Source organism: Anas acuta, chromosome 29, assembly GCF_963932015.1.
Source record: "Anas acuta chromosome 29, bAnaAcu1.1, whole genome shotgun sequence".
Classification (NCBI taxonomy): Eukaryota; Metazoa; Chordata; class Aves; order Anseriformes; family Anatidae; genus Anas; species Anas acuta.
Genome location: NC_089007.1, coordinates 3,368,847 through 3,392,347, shown reverse-complemented (window position 1 = coordinate 3,392,347; position 23,501 = coordinate 3,368,847). Strand labels below are relative to the sequence as shown.

General features: G+C 51.2%; 1 protein-coding gene across 2 annotated transcripts; it reads right to left on the bottom strand.

The window, feature by feature from the left end:
• Nucleotides 1-358: 358 nt before the first annotated feature.
• FAIM2 (Fas apoptotic inhibitory molecule 2) lies at nt 359-23,446 on the bottom strand. 2 transcript variants are annotated; one of them, XM_068663494.1, is made up of 17 exons: nt 22,800-23,446; nt 22,200-22,344; nt 21,890-22,107; nt 21,210-21,339; nt 17,656-17,800; nt 16,420-16,657; nt 14,655-14,835; nt 12,754-12,857; nt 12,563-12,627; nt 11,803-11,856; nt 9,406-9,456; nt 8,818-8,857; nt 8,057-8,094; nt 6,781-6,868; nt 6,156-6,251; nt 4,246-4,299; nt 359-3,137 (listed from the first exon to the last, which is right to left on the bottom strand). In XM_068663494.1, the coding sequence occupies exons 6-17, from the start codon at nt 16,432-16,434 to the stop codon at nt 2,988-2,990; spliced, it is 936 nt and encodes a 311-aa protein (XP_068519595.1). In that variant the 5' UTR covers nt 16,435-16,657; nt 17,656-17,800; nt 21,210-21,339; nt 21,890-22,107; nt 22,200-22,344; nt 22,800-23,446; the 3' UTR covers nt 359-2,987. The 2 variants fall into 2 exon arrangements, with proteins under 2 accessions (XP_068519595.1, XP_068519596.1); XM_068663495.1 differs by having other exon boundaries at nt 22,817-23,446.
• Between the last annotated feature and the right edge of the window lie 55 nt (nt 23,447-23,501).

Here is a 23,501-nt window from a genome sequence, read left to right as displayed (position 1 = left end):
CTCTCTTAAGCAGGTACCTTGTTGACAACACTTGCTGGCCTCTACTTAGTTGGTTTTGAACCCTACACTCACTTAAACCAAGTCTGAGCAAGAGCAGATGTCTTACCCAAGGAGACCTTTGGCCTTCAATTCTCAAATACTTTACATGTGATGCCTGTGCTGGAGCCATAAGCATTTTATTGCTTCATGTAGGATGTGTGCCTTAGTCATAAGCAGAGAAGAGCCAGCCTGGTCTCCACTAAAACTTTAGGCTATGCCACATCATGCTATAATCTTGTTTACGTTTACTATTCCAGGGGGATGAAGCACCAGCTATGCAAACAGACCTTCCTTCAGTCAGGAGACCTCACAACAGCACTAACAGTTTTGCAACAATTTATTAGCAATGTTCAGAGAAAATACAAAATTCTATTTACAATGAAATCATAAGAATGGCTGGACAAAAGGATCACAGGGTTACAGAGCTGGGGTCACGATGATGCAGACCTAAGATAAGGGTCAGCCACATGGAGGAAGTGAAGCAGCCCTGCACCTCCCCTGCACAGCGGGTCCGGGAACCCAGGCGAAACCTGCCTGTGCCTATGTCTCACCCCTAATCCTGCATTAGCCCCATGGGGACTTCCACCTTCAATCCGAGTGCTCTCAGTGGGCCTGGCATGGATGGGCTGCGAGCCGTGGGGTCAGCACAGAAGAGGAACCAGGACACATGCAAGAAGGGAGCCCTGCAGAGGGTCTCATGAGGGCAGCAAGCCATCCCCGCTTGGGTGGCCTGGAGATGCAGCAGGTGCCATGCAAGCTTTTCCCATGGGGAAGCAGAAAGCCAGGAGGCAGCAGCAGCTCAGGCAGCAGCAGAGTTTACTCCACACCAAAAAGAAAAAGAGTAAGAGATCCAGAGTGGGCTGCAGATCTGTGGTCTCGTACAGAGGTCCAAGGTGTGCAGGGCCGGTTTGGAGAAGTCCCAGTGCAGAAAGGGGTCTGCAGAGCTCTGGCCTGGATTGTGCTCCTTTGGAGGAGTTTTAGGAATACTTCCGTCAGAACTCTTCACATAATGCCATAATCCTTCCTCAAAAGCTGGAAAGCAGAAATACCTACAGACCTTTTGCTGAGAGCAAGAGAGGCTGCATAACCAGGCTGCTGAGGTATTTTGGAAGTGCCTACATGGGTTCAAGTAAGAAAAAAACACCTCTCTAAACTCAATTTTTGTAAATTTTTAGTGCATCTCCCACACTGCCCTAACCCCAATCCTGCCTGCTCAGCAACCCAAAGAATTTGCTTTGTCTCCATGCTGCACTGCAGAAAACAGGGCGTCATGAACTTAATGATATCCCAGTTGTCTTCTTTATCCCTACAATTTTTCTCTTTTATTTTTCAAGTGGGGAGGTGGAAGGCATCAGTTCTGCTCCTGTGTCACAGACAAGGTCAGCGGAGCTGCTGAGGGGTTGAAGCATGTTTTATTTATACTTTGCACAGTAACTTTCCTGTTCCTCTGCCCAGCTCAGGGCATGGAGCACGTGCAGCGGGAGGATGCAACATGTGAGGGGTAACAGGCAGGGCAGCAGCAGAGGAGGAATGTGCAGTACGGAGCATTTTGGCATAGCCTTTCTCTAACACGCGGGGATCGCTAGAGGCAGCTCAGTGACGCACTTGCACCGGCATTCCAGGGAGATTGAAGATACGGGTTTCTATCAGCAGGAAGGATCGCTTTCTAAATAAGAGCAAAAGGCCTCTTATCTCCACCTGGAGCTTTACAGTTAGAAATTAGCCAGCTAATCCCCAGACAGGGGAATGTGAGCAAGGGGAAGATGGAAAGTTACCTGCACGCTCTGAGGCATCCACTGCCTTCCTTGACATCCCTGTTTGGGGGAGCAAAGCCAGAAAATGGCTAGAGCAAGAGGAAGAGGCGACATTGGTGTTTGCTACAAAGACGGGCCCATTTTGAGCAACAGGCACGCACCCTGGCCTCAGTTTCTGGGTAATAACCACTTAATCTCTAGCAACCAAGCCACTTGTGAAGGCAGCAGATCCTTAGGATGGATCACAGGATCTCAGCCACCCATTTCCCCCGTCAGGATGTGCCTAGCCCTGCATGGGCTCTGACACTCAGCCTCTTTCCTCTGCTCTCTGCCATTCCCTGCCAATAATCCTCACGTGGGATCTCAACCCTCCCAGGTGAAGAGCCGCAGTTCAGGACAATGACATACATGTACACATCTCCTGGGCTGGGGAGCTGAGCCCACAGCCAACGATCCTGCTGACCCACGCTGGGAAGGAAAGTAAATGCAGGCTCAGCCCCACAGCCAGCTGCAAAGGATGCAGAAGAATTATTTCTGCAGGACATTAGGGATGTCCTCAAAAAGGCCGAACATCCTGAACAGGTTCCCTTGCGCCTGAAGGACTGATTGCTGGGACACCCAGACTACGTGATCCCATGCGCTGCCTTTCTAAAAGCAGGCACTACTTGGAACATTTTTCTGCAGAGGCCATGAGGCTCTGAGTGAATGCAGGTGAGAAACGGGGGTCCCCTAGCTTTTTCCCTTCCTTCAGGTGCGTTTCCTGCCAGCATTCTAGCAAAATTCCCTACCTCTCCTCCCTCAATATGATTTTCCCTTTGCAGAGCTGTTCACAGCAATTCAGCATCCCGTGATGCGCAGGACACAGGCAACTCTGACAGCCTCTGGGGAAGAGAAGATCCTGGTCTCATGCCTCCCAGTCTCTGGTCTGGTTTGATCTCAGCAGGAGTGGAGGGAGCAGGACAGACATAACACTTAAGCCCTGCTTTGCTGTCTGGGTCACAAAGGCTTAACAGCATATATACAAGCTGCATAAAGGAACCCAGGGGCTTTGCTCGGCTGATAGAATGGAGCCTGCTAGTGGGCCAGAAAGGGTGGTTTGTTGTTGGTTTTGTTTTTAAACCCTCTTTTGTTTTCAATATTTTTTTTTAAACATCTGCATCTTGCCAGCAAAGAGAAGATTCTGCCTTGCTGCCCTCACTCCTGGCTGGAGCCAAAGAACTGGAGGAAGAAGGAGAAAATGTAGATGATGTCCAGGTAGATATTGAGAGCTCCAAAGATGTATTCTTCTGGACTCAGAGAGTACCGACGGTTCCCCATCAGCATCTGGGTATCAAAAGCCAGGAACTGTGAAGAAAGAGGAGAAAACCAAGTGACAGTCAGAAGCAGATTTGGCACAGGGAAGCAAAAAGTGCTTTGCTATAAGGAGTTCTCCCAGTTGCTTCACTGTACCCTCAACAAGAGCACTGCCACTTTTTATGGGACATAACTGCTGTTTAAAAGTGCCTAAGTTTAAGTGTGCAGTTCGCCCCACCAGCTGCGTTTCTGGCAGAAGTTTGTAGGGTAATAAGATGTTTAGCCTCCTCGTGTTTTACAGAAGAGTCTCTAATCATGAATCACAGAAGAAATACCCAAGCTTGCTTGAAATGATTTTATTAGCTAATAAATAAAATTGCCCAACTGTTCTTATTCACAGCATGCCCAATGTGCACCGCCTTGAACCCCAAGGCAGCCCTTCTCCTGACCCCCACCTCAGGGCAATGCCAAGCATCTTCCCAAACAATGCCCACACCCCAGTGGCAAGCACAGCACTGCCGGGACATGCTCCGGGAAAAGGCTCACAGGAGGGAGAGCCAGGGAGCAGGTGAAGGAATGAATGAAACCTTTTCAACTTCAGGTCGAGGAGCTGCCCTGTTTCAGGGCTTTTCCTGCCTGCAATGAGCCTTCCTAACGCCCCTTAATCCCAGACCACGGTCTCTGTTGCCCAATTTCTCCATTTGTTATGGAAGTTCATACCCCCTGCCACCCAGGCAGCCTTGCCTTGCCTTTGCTCACTTTTGCTGCCTCATTTCATCCTTTTGCACTGCAGCCTGGCTCCTACTGCTGCTTCAGAGCTTGGTCTCTGCTCCCACTGTGGATCTGCCTTTTGCCCTGCCCCTCCAATGCTTTCTGCTGCTCACACCTAGTATTGCGCTTACAGCACGGGTTTGCCAATCACACCATGCTCAGCACCAGCACCGTCACGTACAGCAGCACCTTCCCAGGACAAGGCTGAGGTCACTGCAGTAATTGCTACTCATGAGCCACTGGAGGATGCAGAGCTCTCTGCAATCCTGAAACTCACTCTTCTCCCTTCCCTAGGCATCCTTCAAGGCAAGAAGCATTTATTCCACATTTACTTGCTTATTTTTCCTGACGGTACATTCCCAGGCCCTGTGACAAGCAGCTCACTTACCATGGTAAAGATAATGGCACCAAGCAGAGCATAGATCGCGTGGAGCCAGGGGACCTAGAGAAACAAATCCACCAGTCAGTGCCTGCAGGAGTACCGGTTAGATAGGACTTGACACAGCAGAGAGCTGAGCTCTCACGTGGAGGATACAAGTTAGGGAAAGTGCTCTAACAGCCCTGAATTTGCACCACTTCCAGTTCCAACCCAGTTTCTATCGCTGTCCTTTTTGTGGCAGCGATAGGTCGCTGTGCCTCAGTTTCCTCTCTCACTCTGGTCTTTATGTCTATTTGCCTCATAAGCTTCCAGACCAGGTGCTTGTGTTTCTGAACAGCCGACTGCAACGCAGCTGCAGTCTCTGTGGAAACCTCTTACTCAGCCCTGATGGAAAGGCATTTTGCAGCAGCCCTGGAAGGTGTTTATTTATCCAGCAGAGCTGATCCCACCGGAAGAAACACCAATTGCTTCCAAGAGCCAGACGAAGTTTTGCATGTTAATTAAAGCTGAAGTGTGTTCATCTGTTGGAGTCACAGCAGGAAATTCACTGAAATTAAGACCAAATCCCAGCCCTTGCCTGCTGTGGCACAGTAACCTACAGCGCTAACGGAGATGTTGCTCACATTCCAAGAGAAGTTGCCCACATGGATGGCTGATTCAGCCCCGAGATCGCAGCCTGCCTCCCGAGATAGACAAGCTCATTACAAGCTGCCTCGAGCTATGCTTATCTTGACAGGCTGCAAGATAAAGAGCAGTTGTCTCAACAGTTTAATGGCAGCGGCTTGGCACCGCCACCTGGTTTATGAGCACGTCTGTGGAAGAGGGGAGACAGATGCCAAGCCAAGACAACCCAAAACCAAGCTTCTGGTTTTGGAAGCAGCAGCTCATGTATTTGTGCATCGTCAGGTCAACTCCAGGGCTGGTACCAGCAGGAGCATCTCCTGCAGGTCTGGCCCATTGATTATGACTCAAGTCCCCAGAGGAGCCAGGTGAGGTGGGCAGGAGGTTTGAAGGGCTCTTAAAGGCTGCCGTGATCAAAGCCAGGTGCTGCTGTCACCAGTACAAGCAGGCATTCAGGGTGATTAATGGTGGCCCACAGCCCCACACACCTTCCCTCTTTCATCAGGATCTCTTCCAGAGTCTGTCAGGCTCTTGCCTGAGTGACGACTCACCTAATGAGACTCTTGGATGGAGACCAGATGCTCCATGCTGCCACACCAAACCCTCCATCAGGCGTGGCCACAAGTAGCTCCAGGGTTTCGCTTGGACACAGACAACGCCAGGTTCAACCCAAGAGTGGGGATGCAGAATGCTGGCATGGAAGGCTAGAGGAAAGGGCTGGACCCATGCAAGAGGGACTGGCAACAGCTGGAGGAGCAGCAAGGTGGTTGTCATGGTCTGGACTTCTTCCTGGGGTCTCAGTCACCCCCCAGAGAGGCTTATTTCTGTCAGGGAAATTTGAGCCTCAAGATCTAAACATCTCAGAACCGTGCCCCATGGTAGCGTGGCTACAGCCACGCCTGGCCAGACAGGCTCACTGCTGCATTGTCCAGAGTCCAAGGCCTGCCCCAAACAAAGCAGGGCTCTTAGCTCAAATTCAGGGCAGGACAGCACTTCAGCCAGCTCACCACCCTGGCTTTAGTGGAGGGGAAACTGAGGCACGAGCAGGTGGTGCAACCTGCTTTGGGGTCACTCCACAGCTGCAGGAACAGAAGCAAACTTCCTCAAGCCCCAGGCCAGTGCTGTCCTACAGCCTGCTATCTGATTGTACAACAGGCAGGGGACAGCCACCCGGCTTTCCATTTCTGCTGGTGTTTCTGCACATTTCAGGACACCCCTCTGAAGACGAGCCCTGGAGTTTGCTGGCTTTATGCTGATGGGGACTGGGTGAGGAAGGAGGGACGCGGGTTGTTACTCACGTATTGGTAGGGCAGAATCACAGCCAGAATGATGCCACCAAAGAAGAGCACCATGAGCATCACAAAGAGGACGCCCTGGTAGGAGGTGAAGTCAAACTGCAGAGGCAAAGAGCACTGCGTTACAAGGGCAGGGGCCCTGCAGAGGCAGTGAAGGGGACCCCCACACCTGCAGGGGGGGACTCCCCAGCATTGCCCCCATCTTGTTGTCAGATGGCAATTCCTCCATCTCCATCTCAGGTCCTGTAGCCCAGCTCCCATCCCTATGGCAGAGCCAAACACCCACCATACCCCCTTTATTGCTGTGGGCACAAATTCTGTACCCATCTCATCCCTGATATCTAAAAGCCCTTCATGCACATTTATGTTAGTGCCTTCATGTATCCTAGCCTAATCCTAAAGAACAAACCAAAAAAAACACCCACTCATAACTTGCCCCATACATTAGCATCTTCTCACCCCATCTGTACCCCAACATATCCCTCACTCCAGCATCTGTGTAACCTTCACTTTGCACCCCAGCATCCCTCGGATCTCTTCTGCATCCTGAACCCCACAGACCTGCCCCTTCGCACTGCCTGACCCCATTTACTGCTTCTCCCAGAGGGACCGAGCAGCACAGACTGACCTTGGTCTGGAAGCTGAAGATGGTGACAGAGAGACACACCAGGGCCGTGATCCCCAGACACAGAAGGACCGACTTGGTATTGTAATAACTGCAAAATTAACAGCAGAGCCACTTTGCTAGGGTTTCCAAGGGATGGATGGGAGGAGAGATCAAGACAGGCAGAAACTCCGTGGGGGTGTACAGGAAAAACGTGAGTCCTTGGGGTACAAGCAACACTGACCTTATCAACAATCCTTAGTGTCAAAAGGGAAGGAAAGATAGAAAACACCCCAAAAACACTAGATGGGTTTTCCTCCTGCTTTAAATAGAAAAGGGTAGGCAGGAGGGCACCTCTCTTCCTCCTGGGAACTCATGAGCAGCTAAGATGAGGACTTGCTATAAAAATGTCTCTGTCCGTGGACAGATGGAGAAGGGGAGGATTCAAACTGGGAGGTAATAAAAATAGAGTGACAAATGTCATTGCAGCACAATGAGAAATCAGAAGGCTGTGGCCACTGTTACTCTGTGGCTATGCTTGTAACAGTGGGGTTGGGTTTTGGAAATCTGCAGGGCAGGATTTGAACAGGCAGAAAGACGACAAGCTTATATACACAAATTATATTTGTACGTCTGCCCACTGATTTCAGTCACAGCACGAGGCTCAGCCCCAGGAGCCAGCCTCCTGCTCTTCCCTTTGGTTTGACTGCAGAGCGATATCACTGGCATTTTCCCTGAGCTGCTGAAGCCACCACTTTCTTTGTGCCCTGCACACATCCATCAACACCCACTGGCTCGCCTGCCTCATCACCAGGGACCCACGTGAACCGGGGCTGATCTTGTGAGCAGATTGTAACAGTAAAAACAAGCAAAAGGGAGCAAGCTGTAGACTACAAAATAGAATGAAACTGCTGGAAAATAAGCTCCTTGTGTCACTCCAGCCCCATCTGGTAGAGTGCTGCTTGTCAGGAGGGGTGAGATCAGTCTGTGGCAGTCCCCTACAGCCATCTGTGCAGGCACTGCCTCGTCCTTGGCTCTCTGGTGCTCTCCCACAGGACTCAGCACAGCCAAGACCTGCCCTGTTCTGCCCCAATGGTGACAGAGGAGGGGTGGCACCATGGCTCTCAGAGAGCTTCTTTAAAAAGTGTTTTTAAAAGGGAAGGTGGTGACTTCACGTGGCTACCAGAACAGCTCCAAAGAAATCAAGCAGTCATTTTATTTCAGAAACCAGGCAGTTTTCCCACAGAAAAGCCCAGGACACAGGACCAGAAAACCTCCAGGGACCATGTGCTCAGCCTACCTGGAAAGCATCCCAGTGAGATAAGCCATGGAGAGGGTCTGGGAGGGAAAGAGAACCACATTATTCTTGCATTCGTGTCCCAGGAAGAGACTCAGCAGATAAAATATCTCAACTGCAGGAACAATAACTACAGGGGTAGCAAAACCTCAAACTGATGCCCGGGAGAAGCAATTTTCACATAGTTTCTAATCCTCCAGTGATGAATGTCTGCAGGACAGGTTAAAATGAGGGCAGCTTTTCCTCGCTGGGAGCAGTCCCACCTTCCCCATCCTTCCACCCTCCTGCACAGGCCTCCAGCACCCTACCCCAGCTCCCACAGCCAACCAGCCTCCGCAGGCCTTTTATTTTATCATAGAATATCCTGAGATGGAAGGGACCCATGAGGATCATCAAGTCCAGCTCCTGGCACCACAGAGGTCTACCCAACATTTCAGACCCTGCGATTAAGTGCACAGTGCAAACACTTCTTGAACTCCGACAGGCTTGGGGCAGTGACTGCTTCCCTGGGGAGCCTGTTCCAGTGTACAACCACCCTCTCTTCTTCACTACGAAGGGTTTAAACAGAGGCTCCCTTCTTTCCTGCTTATCACATTTTAGTTCAATTACAGCTCCTCAGCCCAAGTACGGGGCAATCGGAGGATTAAATTCCTGCTTTCTGCAGGAATTCAAAGCCCAGATTCTTTTCTCTCCTGCCTAGAGCCATTGTGAAACCTGCACTGGTTGTTGGGGCAGGGCCGACACTGTCCAGATGTGCTACTTACGAAGATGCTCAGCAGGATCAGATTCCATGGGAAATACCTCCTGCAAGTGAACAAACAGGGGCTGGTCAGCCCTGCGATGCAGAGGGCAGCGGTCGTCAGCAGCGCTCCACAACAGGTTGCATAAGATGTGCCATGTAATTAATGGCCTGCGCAGCAAAAGGCAGGGGTGGTGCAAGGGAACAGTCACCCCGCTGGGAATGAGAGAGCATTCGGGGTGCTCTGAGGCCAAGAGGGCAAATGCCCCCATGAGATCGCAGCAAAGCAGCCAGCAGTGCCCTGTGCCAGCGAAAAACAACCATTCCCTGCGGTATTTAACAATGAACATTTGGAGCAATGCAGCAGCACAGTTCGGGCAGCAACACATCAACCCTTCCAGTCACAATTTGACTTCAGCTTTTAGTGCAGTGTTGCAGCAACTCCCAACTGCATCAGGCCTGGAAGCACAGCTGCCACCTCCGGCCCTGCATCATTGCCCCAGCACGACCCCATCCCTTCTCTGCAATGATGTTGGTCATGTTTGCAGCAAGATGAGAGCATTCATCCTTCACTTCACTGGGCTGTTTTAAATCCAAAAAGAAAATATTTTACCTGGGTCCAGAGCAGCAAGCAAGAATCAAGTAGGTCACAAAGAAAACAGCACTGCAAAGAGAAAAAAAAAGCAGATTAGGGATGAAGACATAAGCGTTGTGTATTGAAGCAGGAGAGAAGGCTCCAGATGACAAGTCTTAGTGCTCTGTTGCACTGTTTAAATGCAAGCACCATGCCAGAAGTCAAGGCTGGGTAGGGAGGAAGGCAACAACTGCCTCTTGCTGAAGTCATTTTCTGCCCAAAGCTGCCTGCTGTGCTTATGGCAGTCCCTAACAGCGCGACCATCCTTGGAAAACCTGAAGGACGGTTTTGGAGCAGAGCAAGGGTAGCGTTCAGGGCCAGGGTAGATGGAGCACCAGTAAAGTAAATGAAGTAAATGCTAACTGGCCAGAGGCATTTCTTGTTGATAACTCCTCGCTGTGTGAGTCCCTTGACTGGAGGCAGCTCAGCTCTGCCCCTCGTTGTCATCACTGGCATCCCACCTGGCTTTGGTGGGCTCGAGGCATCCTGCTGGGATTTCAGCAGCCCCATGAATCTTTGTTTAAGTGGCTTGCCTAAAGTCAAGGGGAAGGTGAGGTTGGAGAAGGGAATTGGTCCCGTGCCACCGCACCAGCCCTGGAGGAAGAGCTCACCAGAAGGATCCTCTGAGGACACTGAAGCTCACAGACCCGAGCCTAACACGCTGTTGCACATGCCATCCCCAGGTCACCTACGAGTTATTTATCTCACACGACTTCAGCAAAGCAAAAATCCCAGAGCTGAGGGATGGTCTCCCCCTGCCCCGGCCGTCACGCAGCCCGGGTGTTTTTCCACGCTGCTGATGGGGTTCGGCATGGTGGGAACCTGCTCACCTACTTTCACCCTTGTGCCTGGGGGGGGAGAGCAGCTTCCAAGCATGCCGATGGCAGCACGATAGCCACTAACCTTAGGTCTAATAAATGAACATGACGGCAAAACCCACGGGCCATGATAAATGCACCAAAGATAAACCTGAGCATTGCTCTCCCACAGGGAAACCAGGAAAGCTGGAGTGGGCACAGCTCAGCAGATGGAAAACAGGGAGCAAAGAGAGCTGCTGCAGTTATCCGTCTCCTTTGCACTCACTATGAACATCTCTTGCTTTATTCTCCCTGGGCCATCACCGAGCAGCCCCAAGACACCCACTTTTAATTCAGAGGTGTAGATGGAGAAGTCAGGTCTCTGCACAGAGGAGATCCAGACCCAGACCAGGGAAAGCAACTGGAGAAACTGGGGACAGAGGGAAGGGTTGCCTTGCTGAAACGGACAGACAGAATTTAAGTCCCTCAGGTACAGGACCTGTCCCCAGCTCCTGCTGAAGGATAGGAAGAAGTAAATGCTAACTGGCCAGAAAGCAGCAAGAGATGAGCCCAAAGGTAAAAGCATAGACCTTGGTCTTGTCTCCCTGCAAGGCAGCACTGCTTCTCCAATCTACCAATTGGCCAAGGATGAGCAAATTATTTTCTTTTAAGGTCAAAGAAGCATGCCGGTGCCAGTTGCCTTCTATTATTGCTATTTTAAGTCTTTTTTTTTTCTAAGTTATATAAGCTGGTGTCTCATCTCCGGGCCTGGACACATTTCGTGATTTGGGTGTGAACTAATTAAAGCCAGGTTCGCAGAACCTCATTCACAAGCAATTGCATTGTGCTCTCTGCCTGCTTAATTAGCACTAACCCAAGCAGCATCCAGAAAACAGCACAACTGCAAATATATTAGCACACGGAGGTGCAGCCTAGCTGCCTCCTCTCTGACCTTTCAGACCAGGCTGGCCTAATGAATGGAATCCCAAATTCTGGGTACCAAAGGCTGCTCCCCGATGATGAGTCTGGCGTGACAGCCCTGACAGAAACAGGGCCAGACTCACCCTGATATCTCCAAATGCACCCACCCTGACACTGCCCACATCCTTCTTCATCTGTTGCTTATCAAGACACGTGGTGCAAACCCAGGCAACCTCCTTGCTGTCAATGGGAGGATGCGAAATGAAGCCTTGAAGGTACCCACTGTGTATTTTCAGCTCTCACATCTGGGTTTCTGCAGAACTTACTTAGAAGCTCCTCCATTTTACACAGTTTGCTCTGCAAGCAATACTCATATATTTACTTTGACCCTGGTTTGTAGAGCAATAAACCCTCTTTTGGCAATTATTTGGAGGTATCCAGCCCATGTCATGTCTCAGACTCTTTTAAGTGAAGTTTTCTTTTTCTGTTCTCAAATCAAAAATATCCATGAATTTCCCTGGCTTGCCTTGCAAACAAATTGGAGTAACTCCTCAAATGCAAGACACAAAAGTGTTTGGAAAGCATTTCTGCATCACTACAGCCACATCCAGAGCTGTTCAGAGCATGTATAGCCAGAGGAGAAGACAGAGATACTCACTAGGAAGCCCAGTACCAAGCAGAATGTGTCTGAATGTACCCCTTGACCGGTTCGCTGCAAGACAGAAAAGGGACACTGAGCAGAGCATAAAAATGCCAATCACTTCACAGGTTGCTGCTAAATTAAACCCGGGAATGTGCACGGGGTGACACAGAGCGGGGATATGTGCAAAAACACAGTGGACTCTACCCAGCAGACCAGCCACCTGAAAAGAAATTCCAGCTGTCAGGTCAGAAGGACAGCCCTGCTGTTATCAGTGACACCGTTGGACTTGCTCGCGGCGTGGCTGCTGCTTTCTCCGAGGAGTGATTAAGGAGGTCGGCTCCTCGGGCTGACAGTGATTCATTATTTATTCTGGAGGCAACATGAGCTGCACATGCCCAAAATGCTCAGCCACCTGAGCTAGCTGCGCGAACGTGGAGTATCCGCTTCTGTGAGGGCAGGTAACACAGTCCCTCTAGCTGGGGCTCTGATGGCATCGATAACTCCCGAAAGAGAAAAGACACAGGGCACGGCTGAAGCCGCAGTTAAATGCAAGGGCAAGCAGCTCGGGTCTCTCTGCTGGGAATGGGACCCAGAAGGGACGATGTGCTGTGCAGGGGAGATAGCAGAAAGACCTCTCAGGGACCCCTCAGTCTTGTTTTTATGTTGAAGTACCTGAAATAATTCACGTACCTACAGAACAGAAATTACCCTGCAGGTCGTACAGGAGCAGATCATGCATGGTACAAAGCGAGCATTACGGCTACACCAGACTTACCAGAAGGTGAAGAAAGCCACAATAACGAGAGTCACCAAGAGCTGGACCATCAGGATGGCATAAACCTGGAACGAGAGGCAGCCCATGGGCGAGCCGCAGGCTCCCCACTGCCCACCCAACTCCGAGCAGCTCCGTGGTCCAGGGGAGCCCAGGCCAGAGCAGCCAGGTTCCTCTGGGCTCTTGCCCCTTACCTTCCTGATGAACACCCTGCGCACGTTCCTGTCATCCCAGCTGAAGGTCGTGAGCATCTCCGTGTCCCCGGGGTACCCGCCGCTGCCATAGCTGGGGCTCGTGCCTGAAGCAGAAGCCAGAGATCAGCTCCCATCGCCTGGCTCCCTCCCAAGCCACAATAATTTGACCCCAGTGATCGATTACAGTTCAGGAGGCCCAAATTTTATTTTTTTCTTATCACACCATGAAAGTGAGGTGTGCTGGGGTGTGCTCCGTTCCCTTCTCATTCCTGTATCATACTAGGAGCATCTCCAAGAACAAAAAGGGGGAAAATACTTCTGCAAGCCCCAACACAACAAGGATGCCAGGGTTTATTCCTGTCTACATTAACAGCAATTCTTTAATGACAGAGGTCTTGTACCGTCTCCTCATTCACCTTTCACAGAGCATTAAACCACCCCCAAGAGGAGCTGTGACTCAGCACCGCAGTCATTCCCATCAGGAGCTCCGGTGCAGGAGGATTCCCTCGCTGCTCCGTAATTGCCTGAGCTTCGGTTGTGTCTGCATCATTTTTTATGTCAAGAGCGTGCCCTCTTCTCTGGGAGAAGCTCATTTCAGCCAGCTTTTTCAGAAGGGCCATCCCTGAATCCAGTTTCTATGCACACAGCCAGACCAGTTTGTGAGCAAGCCTAAGCAAGGGGAAAGAACTCCAGTGCAGCTGCTGGGGGAGCCTTCCCCCAAAACCACCACAGCACACAGCCCACCTCTGCTGTGCTGAGGGCTCTGTGATACAAGCTCTTGTTGCTGGAGTTTCTTGCAACCTTCTCCCACTCCTGAACCTCATGTTTAAGAAAAAAATTAAATCCTGAAACCACATCTGATGATAAGATCTGAATGATCTTAGCACATTGTTCCCCTGTGTTACTTCTCTTGCAAATCCCCCCACCTGTGTTACTAAGACTTCTAGCTGGGTTTCCTATAGAAACAAGGCTTGTGTGATTACGCCAGCTATGCATTCATATCCCTGCCTGTTTGACAGATGTCTCTCCTCCTCAAAGCTTTATAGCTCAGGGATACTCGGATCCTTTGGGCAGATGGAGGCAAAGCCCACACAAACTGAAGACAGGCTTGCAGACACCAGCAAAGCCAAATTCAAGGCCCTGGTCCTAAATTTCTGCACTCTCTGCAGCTAAAGCCATGCTGACAGAGCAGTTGCCCCCAGCAGCCCCGCGTGCTCGTTCCCTTCTGCCAGCCGCTGCATCCTGCGTCCCCTGGCTCCCCTGCATCGGGCACAGCCGGACCTTTGTCCGCTTGTCACAGCCCCGAGCAGAGGCTGCACGTGGCAGCCGGGAAGAAAAGCTTCTTGTTTGCCCAGGGGTCACGCTCGTGGCCATGCAAACCGACGCTGGAACAATTCAGCCTCCGAGTCCAGCGGGGTTTTAACCTCCGCTGGCTCTGAACACCCGCCCGCAGCAGCCAGACATCACTGATGCCACAATGTCAATTCTGCCGCTTCAGCAGCTTCTGTGAAAGAAGCAGGAGCTGGAAGGGGGGGGGCTGCAGCCTGCAGAGCTGGGGGCACCACACCAGGATGCTCCCCAGCCCTGGGAGCTGGCACTGCCCAGTGCGGCAAGCTGGGAGCCAGGATTTCACCATCCCCATACTGGAAAGGGATAAAGCACAGGGGTTTAGTCCCATATCTGGAAGGCAGCGTGGTTTAGTGCTTTGGCAATCTGGCCTTTAATATTATTATTTAATTATATGTATAGCTAACAGCCATAACTCTACAGTGAGCTCTACCATGGCTCACACTGGCTGCCACGTCCCTGGCTCCTCTCTCCTTTACAAGCCCCAGGGCAATCTCTGCAGCCCTCTGCCCCCTTTGCAAGGGGCTCACCCTGGGTACAGCCACAGGACTTACTGGGGTCGACGTAAGCCCAGCTGGGGTGGAGCGGGACCGATGGGGGAGGAGGGTAAGCGCTGGCCTTCATCCCCTCTCCTGCTGTCGCCTCCTCGTAGGTCGGAGGGGCTGGTGGAGCCGTGGCATTGTCCTTCTTCTCCCCTTGCCCCTCAGGGTTGGGGGGCTTGTTGTTCACAGACAGCTGCACAGAAATGTGGGAAAAAAATAAAATAAATTAAAAAAAAGGAGATTAGACTATAAAATGGCACAGAAACAGCCCTGCAATGGGAACCCAGAAAGCCATGGGCAGAGGTCTGGGGCTCCTCCATTTGGTCCCAGGAACCAGAGAGAGGAGACCCAGCAGCTCTTGGTGTTGGACCCATCTCCACACCCCCAGGAGCAAGAATCCTCTGACTGACGGAGGAAGAGATGAGAAAACATTCAGGATGACAAAGGGGATGAAAAACTGTAGCTAATCAAGCAAGTCTGAGGGTAGAGGCAGCCTTGCCCAGAGCCCTCCTCGTGCCTCAGGCTCAAGTGTAACACTGGAAAGCATCCAACTCATTTTTTGCATTTCTGCCTACTTGTTACTGAATTTCCCCTCAAAATAAAGACTTGCAGTTTCTAGACAAAACACACACGCACCACCTCAGCTCCTTCATTTTCACTTACAACCACATTTGGGGGAGTTTCTCCAAGACCCCAGAAATTGCCAACCAACTTGTTCCTCTCTGCCCATCTAGCGGCTCAGCCACTCTGCCTTCCACAATTTGGAGATGCAGTTAAGGGATTTGGGAACCCACATTATCAGACTACGAAGTCCCAGCAAAGAGCAATGGCCACAGCTCCCGCGGCAGGGTTGAGCTCCATATCAGGACATCCAACAGCTTTCTTCTCCTTGTAACATTATCTCTTTAACCTTCTAGCAGTATCTTTGCTGTCCCAGGATAAGCTATGAGCCTGGTGCCCTGTCCCTGCTGCAGGTGCCAGTTCATCATCAGGGACAGCATCCCCCTGGGTCACAGGACCCAAAAAGTGCAAAATGCAGGAGACAGACTAACAAGCCCTGGGGCCGACAGCACAGTCCCTGCACAAAGGTCTTAATTTAAAAGGTGCAACAAGCCCTTCAGAGTATCCTAGGATGCACACCACGAGCTGACCCAGCTGCTTCGGGATAACTGTGCCACCTCCTCTGCCCTCAGGGACGTGGTAGCCAAGAGCACCCAAGACCCCTGAGATAAGCAAAGAGATGCAGGAGGGCCAGCACTGCCTGCATCCAGGCAGCCTCCAGCCTCGTTGTCATGGCAATGCTGCACTGTGCTGGCAGAGGATGCATTATCCCCCCCCCCCTCCCAGGAAGCAGAGCATTGGGGCACCCCAAAACCCAGAGCTCCCCATATCAGGAGGTGCTAAAGGCAGGTACCAAGTGCTGGAGCATGGATGGAAAAGCACAAGAACCCCGCAGAGGTCCCCAGCATCCAGGAAGGGTGGAAGAAACGGCCACAGCTCCCATGGCAGGGCTGAGCTCCACATCCAGCAGCAGGAAAACCAGCCCCCAACCCCATAATCACCTCCATCCCCTTTCTCTGCCAAAACGACTCCCCACCACAGGGACCAGTGCACCCCAGACCAGGCTTTCCACTGGTACCCAGCCCCCCCCCCCCCCCCCCCCATAGCAATTCTTTTATCCCTTAAACCCCCTCACTCCAACCCAGTCACCCCCCCAGCCACGCAGCAATTCTGCACGCATGACGACCCATCAGCCCAGCACTGGCCTCCCACCTACCTTGCCCTGGGTCATGGTGCCTCGCTAAGGTTGCAGGCAGCCCCTGCGTGAGGCTGGCAGAAGGAGAAGGCCGTAGCTGAGCAGGAGCCTCCACGCAGAGCCCCTGCTGCCTCCTCTCCCGGGTGTCTCGGCGCTGGCTGCAGCCGCTGCAGCCTCCGCAGCGTGCGCCGATGCCTTCACCTTCTAGCAATATCCACGGAGCAACGGGAGCTGGAGGGAGGACCGTACCATTCCCAGCCTGCAGCACAGGGGGAAGCCGGGAAAGAAAGAGCTAAAAATGACAAAACCAGAGGCAAGCAGCCACCGGCAGCGATGGGGAGGATGCACGCTGGGGAAGATGCGCAGCGCAGCGCTGGGGAGGCAGCCGCAGGGTGGGAAGCAGCTGCCCCTGGGATGCTGAACTCGGGGCTGGGATTGCAAAGGGGAGGGAGATGCAGAGGATGCTTTGCTGCAGCATCTCTCCACCACCGCACCTCAGAGCCGACCGTGGGCTGGGGAGCAGCAGCAGCAACCAGTGGGCCCTGCTGCAGCTGGGCACGGAGCACTGAGGGCTATTGCAGGGGGCTGGATGCTTCACCAGGGCAGAGAGCCTTGAGCCGAGCTCTGTAACACAAGAGCAGGAGGGAGGAATCGTGCACAGCCCTGGCTTTCTTCGTGACCCTTTTCAGGCTTTGAACAGAGCGGGATAGAGAGGACGAGGCTTGTTTGCCCCACGTGCATTGTGCTCCCCAGGCAGCCCCAGCTGGGGGTAACGGGGAGGGCTTGGAGGTGTCCTGGAGGGGCAGGGGGGGAGGCAGCAGACCTCCAGCACCACACAGCCCCCACCACAGAAGCAATATTGTTCCTGTACTGAATCCACGAAGCAGGCAGCTGAACCGGGAGTCTCCACGTCAAAAGTAAGGGGCACCGAGTGAATGGGGGGTTGCCCCCCCATGACAGTACCTGGGAGAGGTGGGGAGGGGGATTACAGCCTGGAGGGCACGGGCAGATGGCGACACCCCCACTTCCCTCCCCCCAGCCACAGGAGAGAACAAAATTCCCCCTTTCCTTAGTGAAGTGCTTCACACAGACAGGTTTGCCCGGGGCAGACGGCACACGCAGAGCACACCCCGTCTGAGCACATCGGCAGACACAGACAGGCTTGCCATGGGTGAGAGATGCTGGCAGAATGGGCTCGCACCACGCTCCCACAAAAATGAAAGCACATTTTGGGGAAGTCCTGAGATTCCACCATACCAGGAGCTGTGCCAGGAGCTGTATCCTCCCCGGGTGCTTCCCCAGCCCCTCCAAGTCATTTTCACGTCCTTCCCAAGTGAACTCTGCTATTTTACTGCTCTTCATTCCATGAGCAGGCATCACATCTGGCATTTGTTGGCCAAATCTATAAAGAAGGCAAAAAAATGGGGTTACCCGTGTACCCTGCCAAACACACAGACATATTTCAGGCTCCTGAAAAAGCACTCCTAGAGAAGATGAAGAATAGGCTGCCTACAAGGATGTTAAAAAATAATATATATATATATATCAATCATAATTTACAGGCTGTGCAAAGAAAGGGGCAGTGGAAGGGTTAAAATAAAAGCATGAGCTGGAAATGAAAGAATGCAGTCAAGCAATGTACAGCTGGCATCCATACAGACCTAGCCCAAGCTATTCAATCAGAAAGAGCCGATTACCACAAGGGCTGCAAAAACTTGTCAGGATTATTCAGAATCAATTAGGTGCCTGTTAACCACAAGCTCCTCAAGGGCTTTCATTCTCCTCGAGGCTGAGCAGAGGCATAAAACTGGGCAGGTCTGAAGCGAGGGAGAGAAACTCAAGCCAGCAGGTCAGGTTCTCGCTGATGCGGCCGAGCACAGGGAAGCAGCTCGATGCTCAGCTCACGGTGCCACTGCCATCGGTCACCATCCAGCTCGGGATGAGCCAAGGGGTCAAGGGCTTGGGAGCAGAAACTCCACGTGACGCATGGCATCACGGGGAGAAAGGAGACACACATTTTCCTACAAACCCCATAGGGATTCACTCTGGCCGCAGCCCCCAGACAAGCCAGATTCCTTGGTGGGATAACGCAGGACCCCACACGCTCCAGCCCAGGCTGAAGATGCTTCAAAGAGCAAAAATACTGTGTTTGGAAGAGGAAAAACCCTCAGCAAAGAAAAACAGATGGCACTGCCTACCACAACAGCCTCCCTCTAAATTAAAAGCAGCAGGGAAGGAAAAACAAGCTCCCCCCCGGCACCCTGTTGTCTACCAGGGCCATTCCCACTCCCGAGCTCCCAGGGGTATCTTGGTCTTCCCTCACTGTCCAGCCCCAGATAAAATCCAATACCAACAGGGACTGCTTTCACGGGGCTCTGGGAAACCAGCGTCCCTTTTCCCAGCCAGGAAAATAAGCTGGGAGAGCCGTGGGCTGCAAGGCTTGAACCATCTCATCTCTGCCATGGAGAACGCAGAGGCAACTGCCCAGCTGAGAACAACAAAACCAAAGTCCTTCAGCATCCTTCTCCATCAGAAAAGCTGATCCAAGCTTGGTTCCCTGCTTTCCTGCTGATGCTGGAAGCTCTTAAACATGCCAGAGTCCTACCAGGGTCATTTTCTCTAGGTCGCCTTCCTTTCCCAATCTCATAGACACATTAGGAGAGGAAAGTACAGGTGAGAGCCACAGGTGCTCGAGCACAGCATCGCTGCAGCCATCCGGTGTCCTCAGCATTAGGCCACGCAAGGTGGCTGTTTGCCTGCACACATTCACCCTTAATACTCAACAATAAAAGTACATCTGTCAAAGCCACACCCTGTCAAATCCACAGGGGATTTCACAGGGATTAAAACAACTTTGCTGAACACTCAATCACATCAAAAACAAGGTAAAGAAAGCCTGATGAGATAATTAAGGGGTCTGCTGCAACAACATACACAACTGCAAATGAGTTTTCCCCACTCCCAAGAGGGAATATGCCCCACTGGCAATGAATGCTCTGCCATAAACTTCAAAAAGACATAGAAAAACAGGAATTTACTCCAGGCTTTCAAGGATCCTGAATTATCCACAGATTATTGATGCGAAATCCTGCCACCAGGTCCAGTCCCAGGATGGGAGACTAACAGGCATGCATGAAAAGTGCTTTGAAAGGATAAAAGAAAAAAATCCACTTGTGCCTGAGGGGCTTTGCCCTACTGTTGTCACCCATCCTGCCAGCATCCCAGGCACAGGGTGGGCATCCCCAAGCTTCACGTTGTGGGGACAATTATCCCTTAGCTTTTAAGCTCATCAGTACCAGGGTGATCCCCTCTCACACTCCCAAAGGTATTGGGTGAGGTTTTACATTCACCACCCTTGAAGGTGGGAGTCTTGGAACAGTTTGAGGTACTTATATTAACCGCAGAGGGAGACCAAATTCCCATTCTCTTCCTTTCAAGCTGACCACTCCTTCCCTTTCAGGACATGGGGTTAAAACAACAAAAACTGCATTGGGGTTGCTTGGGAGAGCTGGACTCCACACCTCGAAAGGGCATTTCAGTTAGAGCAGCCTCAAAACGCAGTGGTGGGCAGTAGCTGCATGCCAGCTGGGGGCCATTATCTGATCAAGCTGCTCAGTTGCCTGCAATTGTTTGCCCATGCCAAGGGGCTAAGACAGTGCCAGGATCTGGGTGCTTGGAGAAACCTTGCCCTATTTTTTTTTTTAAAACGCCTCCAGAGCTGGTGTGTGATTTCATTGAATTATGGGGAACAGTGGTGAGGTTAAAAAATAAACGGAAACAAAATCTGTGATACCCAGAAACCACGTCAGAGAGTAACAACAACACGCGCACACACACCAACCAACCAAATAGATAAACATAAAGATGAGGCACTCCCTGGGATTAAATCGTTCAGCTGTTCAGGAGTGCATTTCACTCATCGCTCCCAGAAGAACATGTTCTTACCACCATCATGTGCATTAAATGCTTTTAAACGAAAGCAATTGCACAAGTATGCCCTTGCTGGGAGTGGGGGAAGAGAACAGGTTTGGGTGATGTGTGGAGTGACACCTTCATGCCACTGTGCAGTTTCTTCTTTAAAATATCATGAAGGTACTTTATATAACACAATTCAGGGGTGTGCACAGGATTTAATTATTTATTTAAATTCTTACGAGCCCACACAACAAACAATCCATGCCATTGTGGTGATGCAGCAGCCTGACACCCAGGACCCAAGCAATTAGCAGGGAGAAGAGATGGAGAAAAAGGGAAGTTTTTATGACTTTGCTGCATCTCAGATGGGCACTGTTGATTGCTTCTGTATTTGCACAGTCTTATACCAGGCTGTCCTCGTCCTGCACTCTGCAGCGACCTATATTAGAATATTTGCAGTCTTGGTGTGTGTTCTTTGCATGGGTTTTCCACAGTTGCTGGTGTATGACAATGATTCCCCCAGCAAGACCCGACTCCTCCTGGATTTGCACTGCAGCAAGTTTACAAGCTCCATCGGACCAACAAAAGAAACGCCGAGCTCCCCAGGCAGCTCAGTCCCACCCGGGAGAGAGCAATGCTTTCCACACACTGGACTTCGCCAGCTACGTCCTGGAGGAGCTGCCAATGCTCCTCTCCAGTTTATATGCTTCAAGGATCTGACACCCCAGATCCCATTCACTACTCCCTTTACCTGGCTGTACAACGAGGATCACGGCACTGACCTTGGTTCTCAGATGACAGATGCTGTTTTCACAAGCCAAGCACTCTTTTCCTTCCCCATCAATCCCATCGGGTTGTTAGAGGGATTTTACAGTGACCAGTTTATGTTCACTCACCTGGCGACACACCAGCCGAGCAGTCCCGCAGGAAAGATGCTGAGATAACAGCCTCTTCTCGGAGGTTGTGCTGCCAGACACACTCCCGCTTCCCTGCCAGCAGAGATCAGGAGATAGCAGCCAAAACGTCCTGCAGCACAGGTAAGCAGTCAGAAACAATGGTTTCTCCCTCTCCCCACTTCTGTATGTTATAGATCTCATTAACATGTTGTTAGTGAAATGAAAATGATTTTTCCCTGCAGATCACACAAGGAAAAAATTAAATCCCTGCCTAGGTGGCATACAGAGATCAGATCATGCTGGGATGGAAGGCTTCATGGCCTTCACAGATGTCAGGGTTTTATAAGGGCATCAGAGGAGTGCACTGATCCAGGGGTGACCCATACCCAGCTCCACCAGCACCATCTCACCATCTACCTGGACTAAGGCCCTGGGCAAGCATTCAAGACTGAGCTTGCAAGGCCTTGAGATGGGCCTCGAATATATAGAAAATAAAATGAAGCCTTCTCCTAACACCAGGCCCAGTTCCTGGCCCACACTCAAGCTCAATTCATTGAAGTCAGCGAAGGAAATCAGGGCTGCATTAATCCCTCTGCTTCAATTAAAACAAGAACAATAAACACTGTGAGAGCCAGCAGAAGTTTTGCATGAATAGGGATTTAGGATTTGGCACAAAATACCGGAAAAGGTGTTGATTTTCCTCCATTTTGGTCCTCTGGGTGAAGGTCCTTTTGAGGCAATACGACAGTGGGAGAATATAACTTTTCCTGATGGTCACCTCTCTTTGGGGAACGCAGACTTTATCTTCTGCTCTGCCTGCTTGCCAGCTAAGAGTGGGGAAGAGGTAAGGCTCCCCTGGTTCTTTTGGATCAAAAAATGTTTCCTCCTTTGGCTTCTCCTAGTGAGCAATTAAAGGTTGCATATTCAGCCTTATACCTCAATTCTTGGAAAGAAAACATCTATTTCCACCGCCAGCAGAACTCATCATACCTGGGTTTCTAGAAAGTTTCCCCAGGATGTAGTCTGGCTGTGGATTCTCCAGTGTCTAATAAGCAGGACATTTCCTACCACATGAAGCACGGGTGGGGGTTCATTTGTTGGAGAGGAGGGGGAGTTGTCTGCAGTCGCTTTCCACCTGTAGAAAAGACCAAAAAAAGGAGCTTCAAGCAAGGGCTGGGCAGCACATGTACCTTCTGCAACAGATCACATCCGAGCAGGAAAACTCACACAATTATTTATGCAATAAATCTTTTATTCACTGTGGCTTGGAGGTATTTTAGATGGAATGGAGATACCTTAAAGATGTTTATACTTTCCTGAAAGCCAGGGAAGCAGAGATATCTGAGCCATCTAAGTCACTCAAGTACGTTGTTGTGCAAGCACAGCTCCCTTGCTTGCAAAATATTCTTCAAAAACATGTTACCAAGCCATTTTCTGCCATCGGGAGGAAGCAGAGCATTATCACCCCTCCACAGACGCCAACATGTTCTTAATGAACATTCACGTTTGTTCCCAGGGGAGGGCTGATAGTGCTATTACACGCCATGGGCTGTGGATTAAATGGCAGAATAACACACGTTCCCATCTCACCTGGCTTCACTACAGACCTGCAGAGCTCTTCGCTGCTCCCAAAGCTGCAGCACACTTGATGGTAACATGGCTTTGCTCCACACACCAACACCAGAAGCTCCAGAAACCCTTCCTAGATACCAGCAGAGCTTCAGCAGACCCGTATCAAGCTCTCCTTGTTCTTCCATCTCCCATGTTCTCCGCTTCACAGGCACAGGGCAGGAGCACGGCTGCGGTACTGCACAGCCAGGCAGAAAGCCTTGGCTCTGCCCAGCTCACTGCCTGGCAGCAGCAAAGCCTGGCATCGTGCCGCAGGCTCCCTCATTGCAAAACCAGAAGGATTACAGTCCCTGCAGTGCTAGAGGTCCCTGGAGGAAAGCTGAAACATGCTATTATTCTTTCTGGAAAGCAGCATCTTGCAGAGAAAGGTTGTTCGACCCGACAGCAAAGCCCACGACAGCAAAGCTCCCATGCAGCCTGTGCAGACAGCTCACGATGCAAGGTCAGCTCCCTCATCACGGTGTGTGACTGAAAGCCCCCGTCCATAGAACAAGCATCCCAGAACAGCAGGTAAACAAAAGCTGCAACAAACGCTCACATCACCAGCTAAAAGTAAGGACCATGAGGCTGCATCAGGTTTCTAAGTTGCTCAGAGCTAATCCTGCTTGCTTCTCTTTCCTTTTAATTAGTCTTCATTAAGCACTGATACATCACACCTAGCTC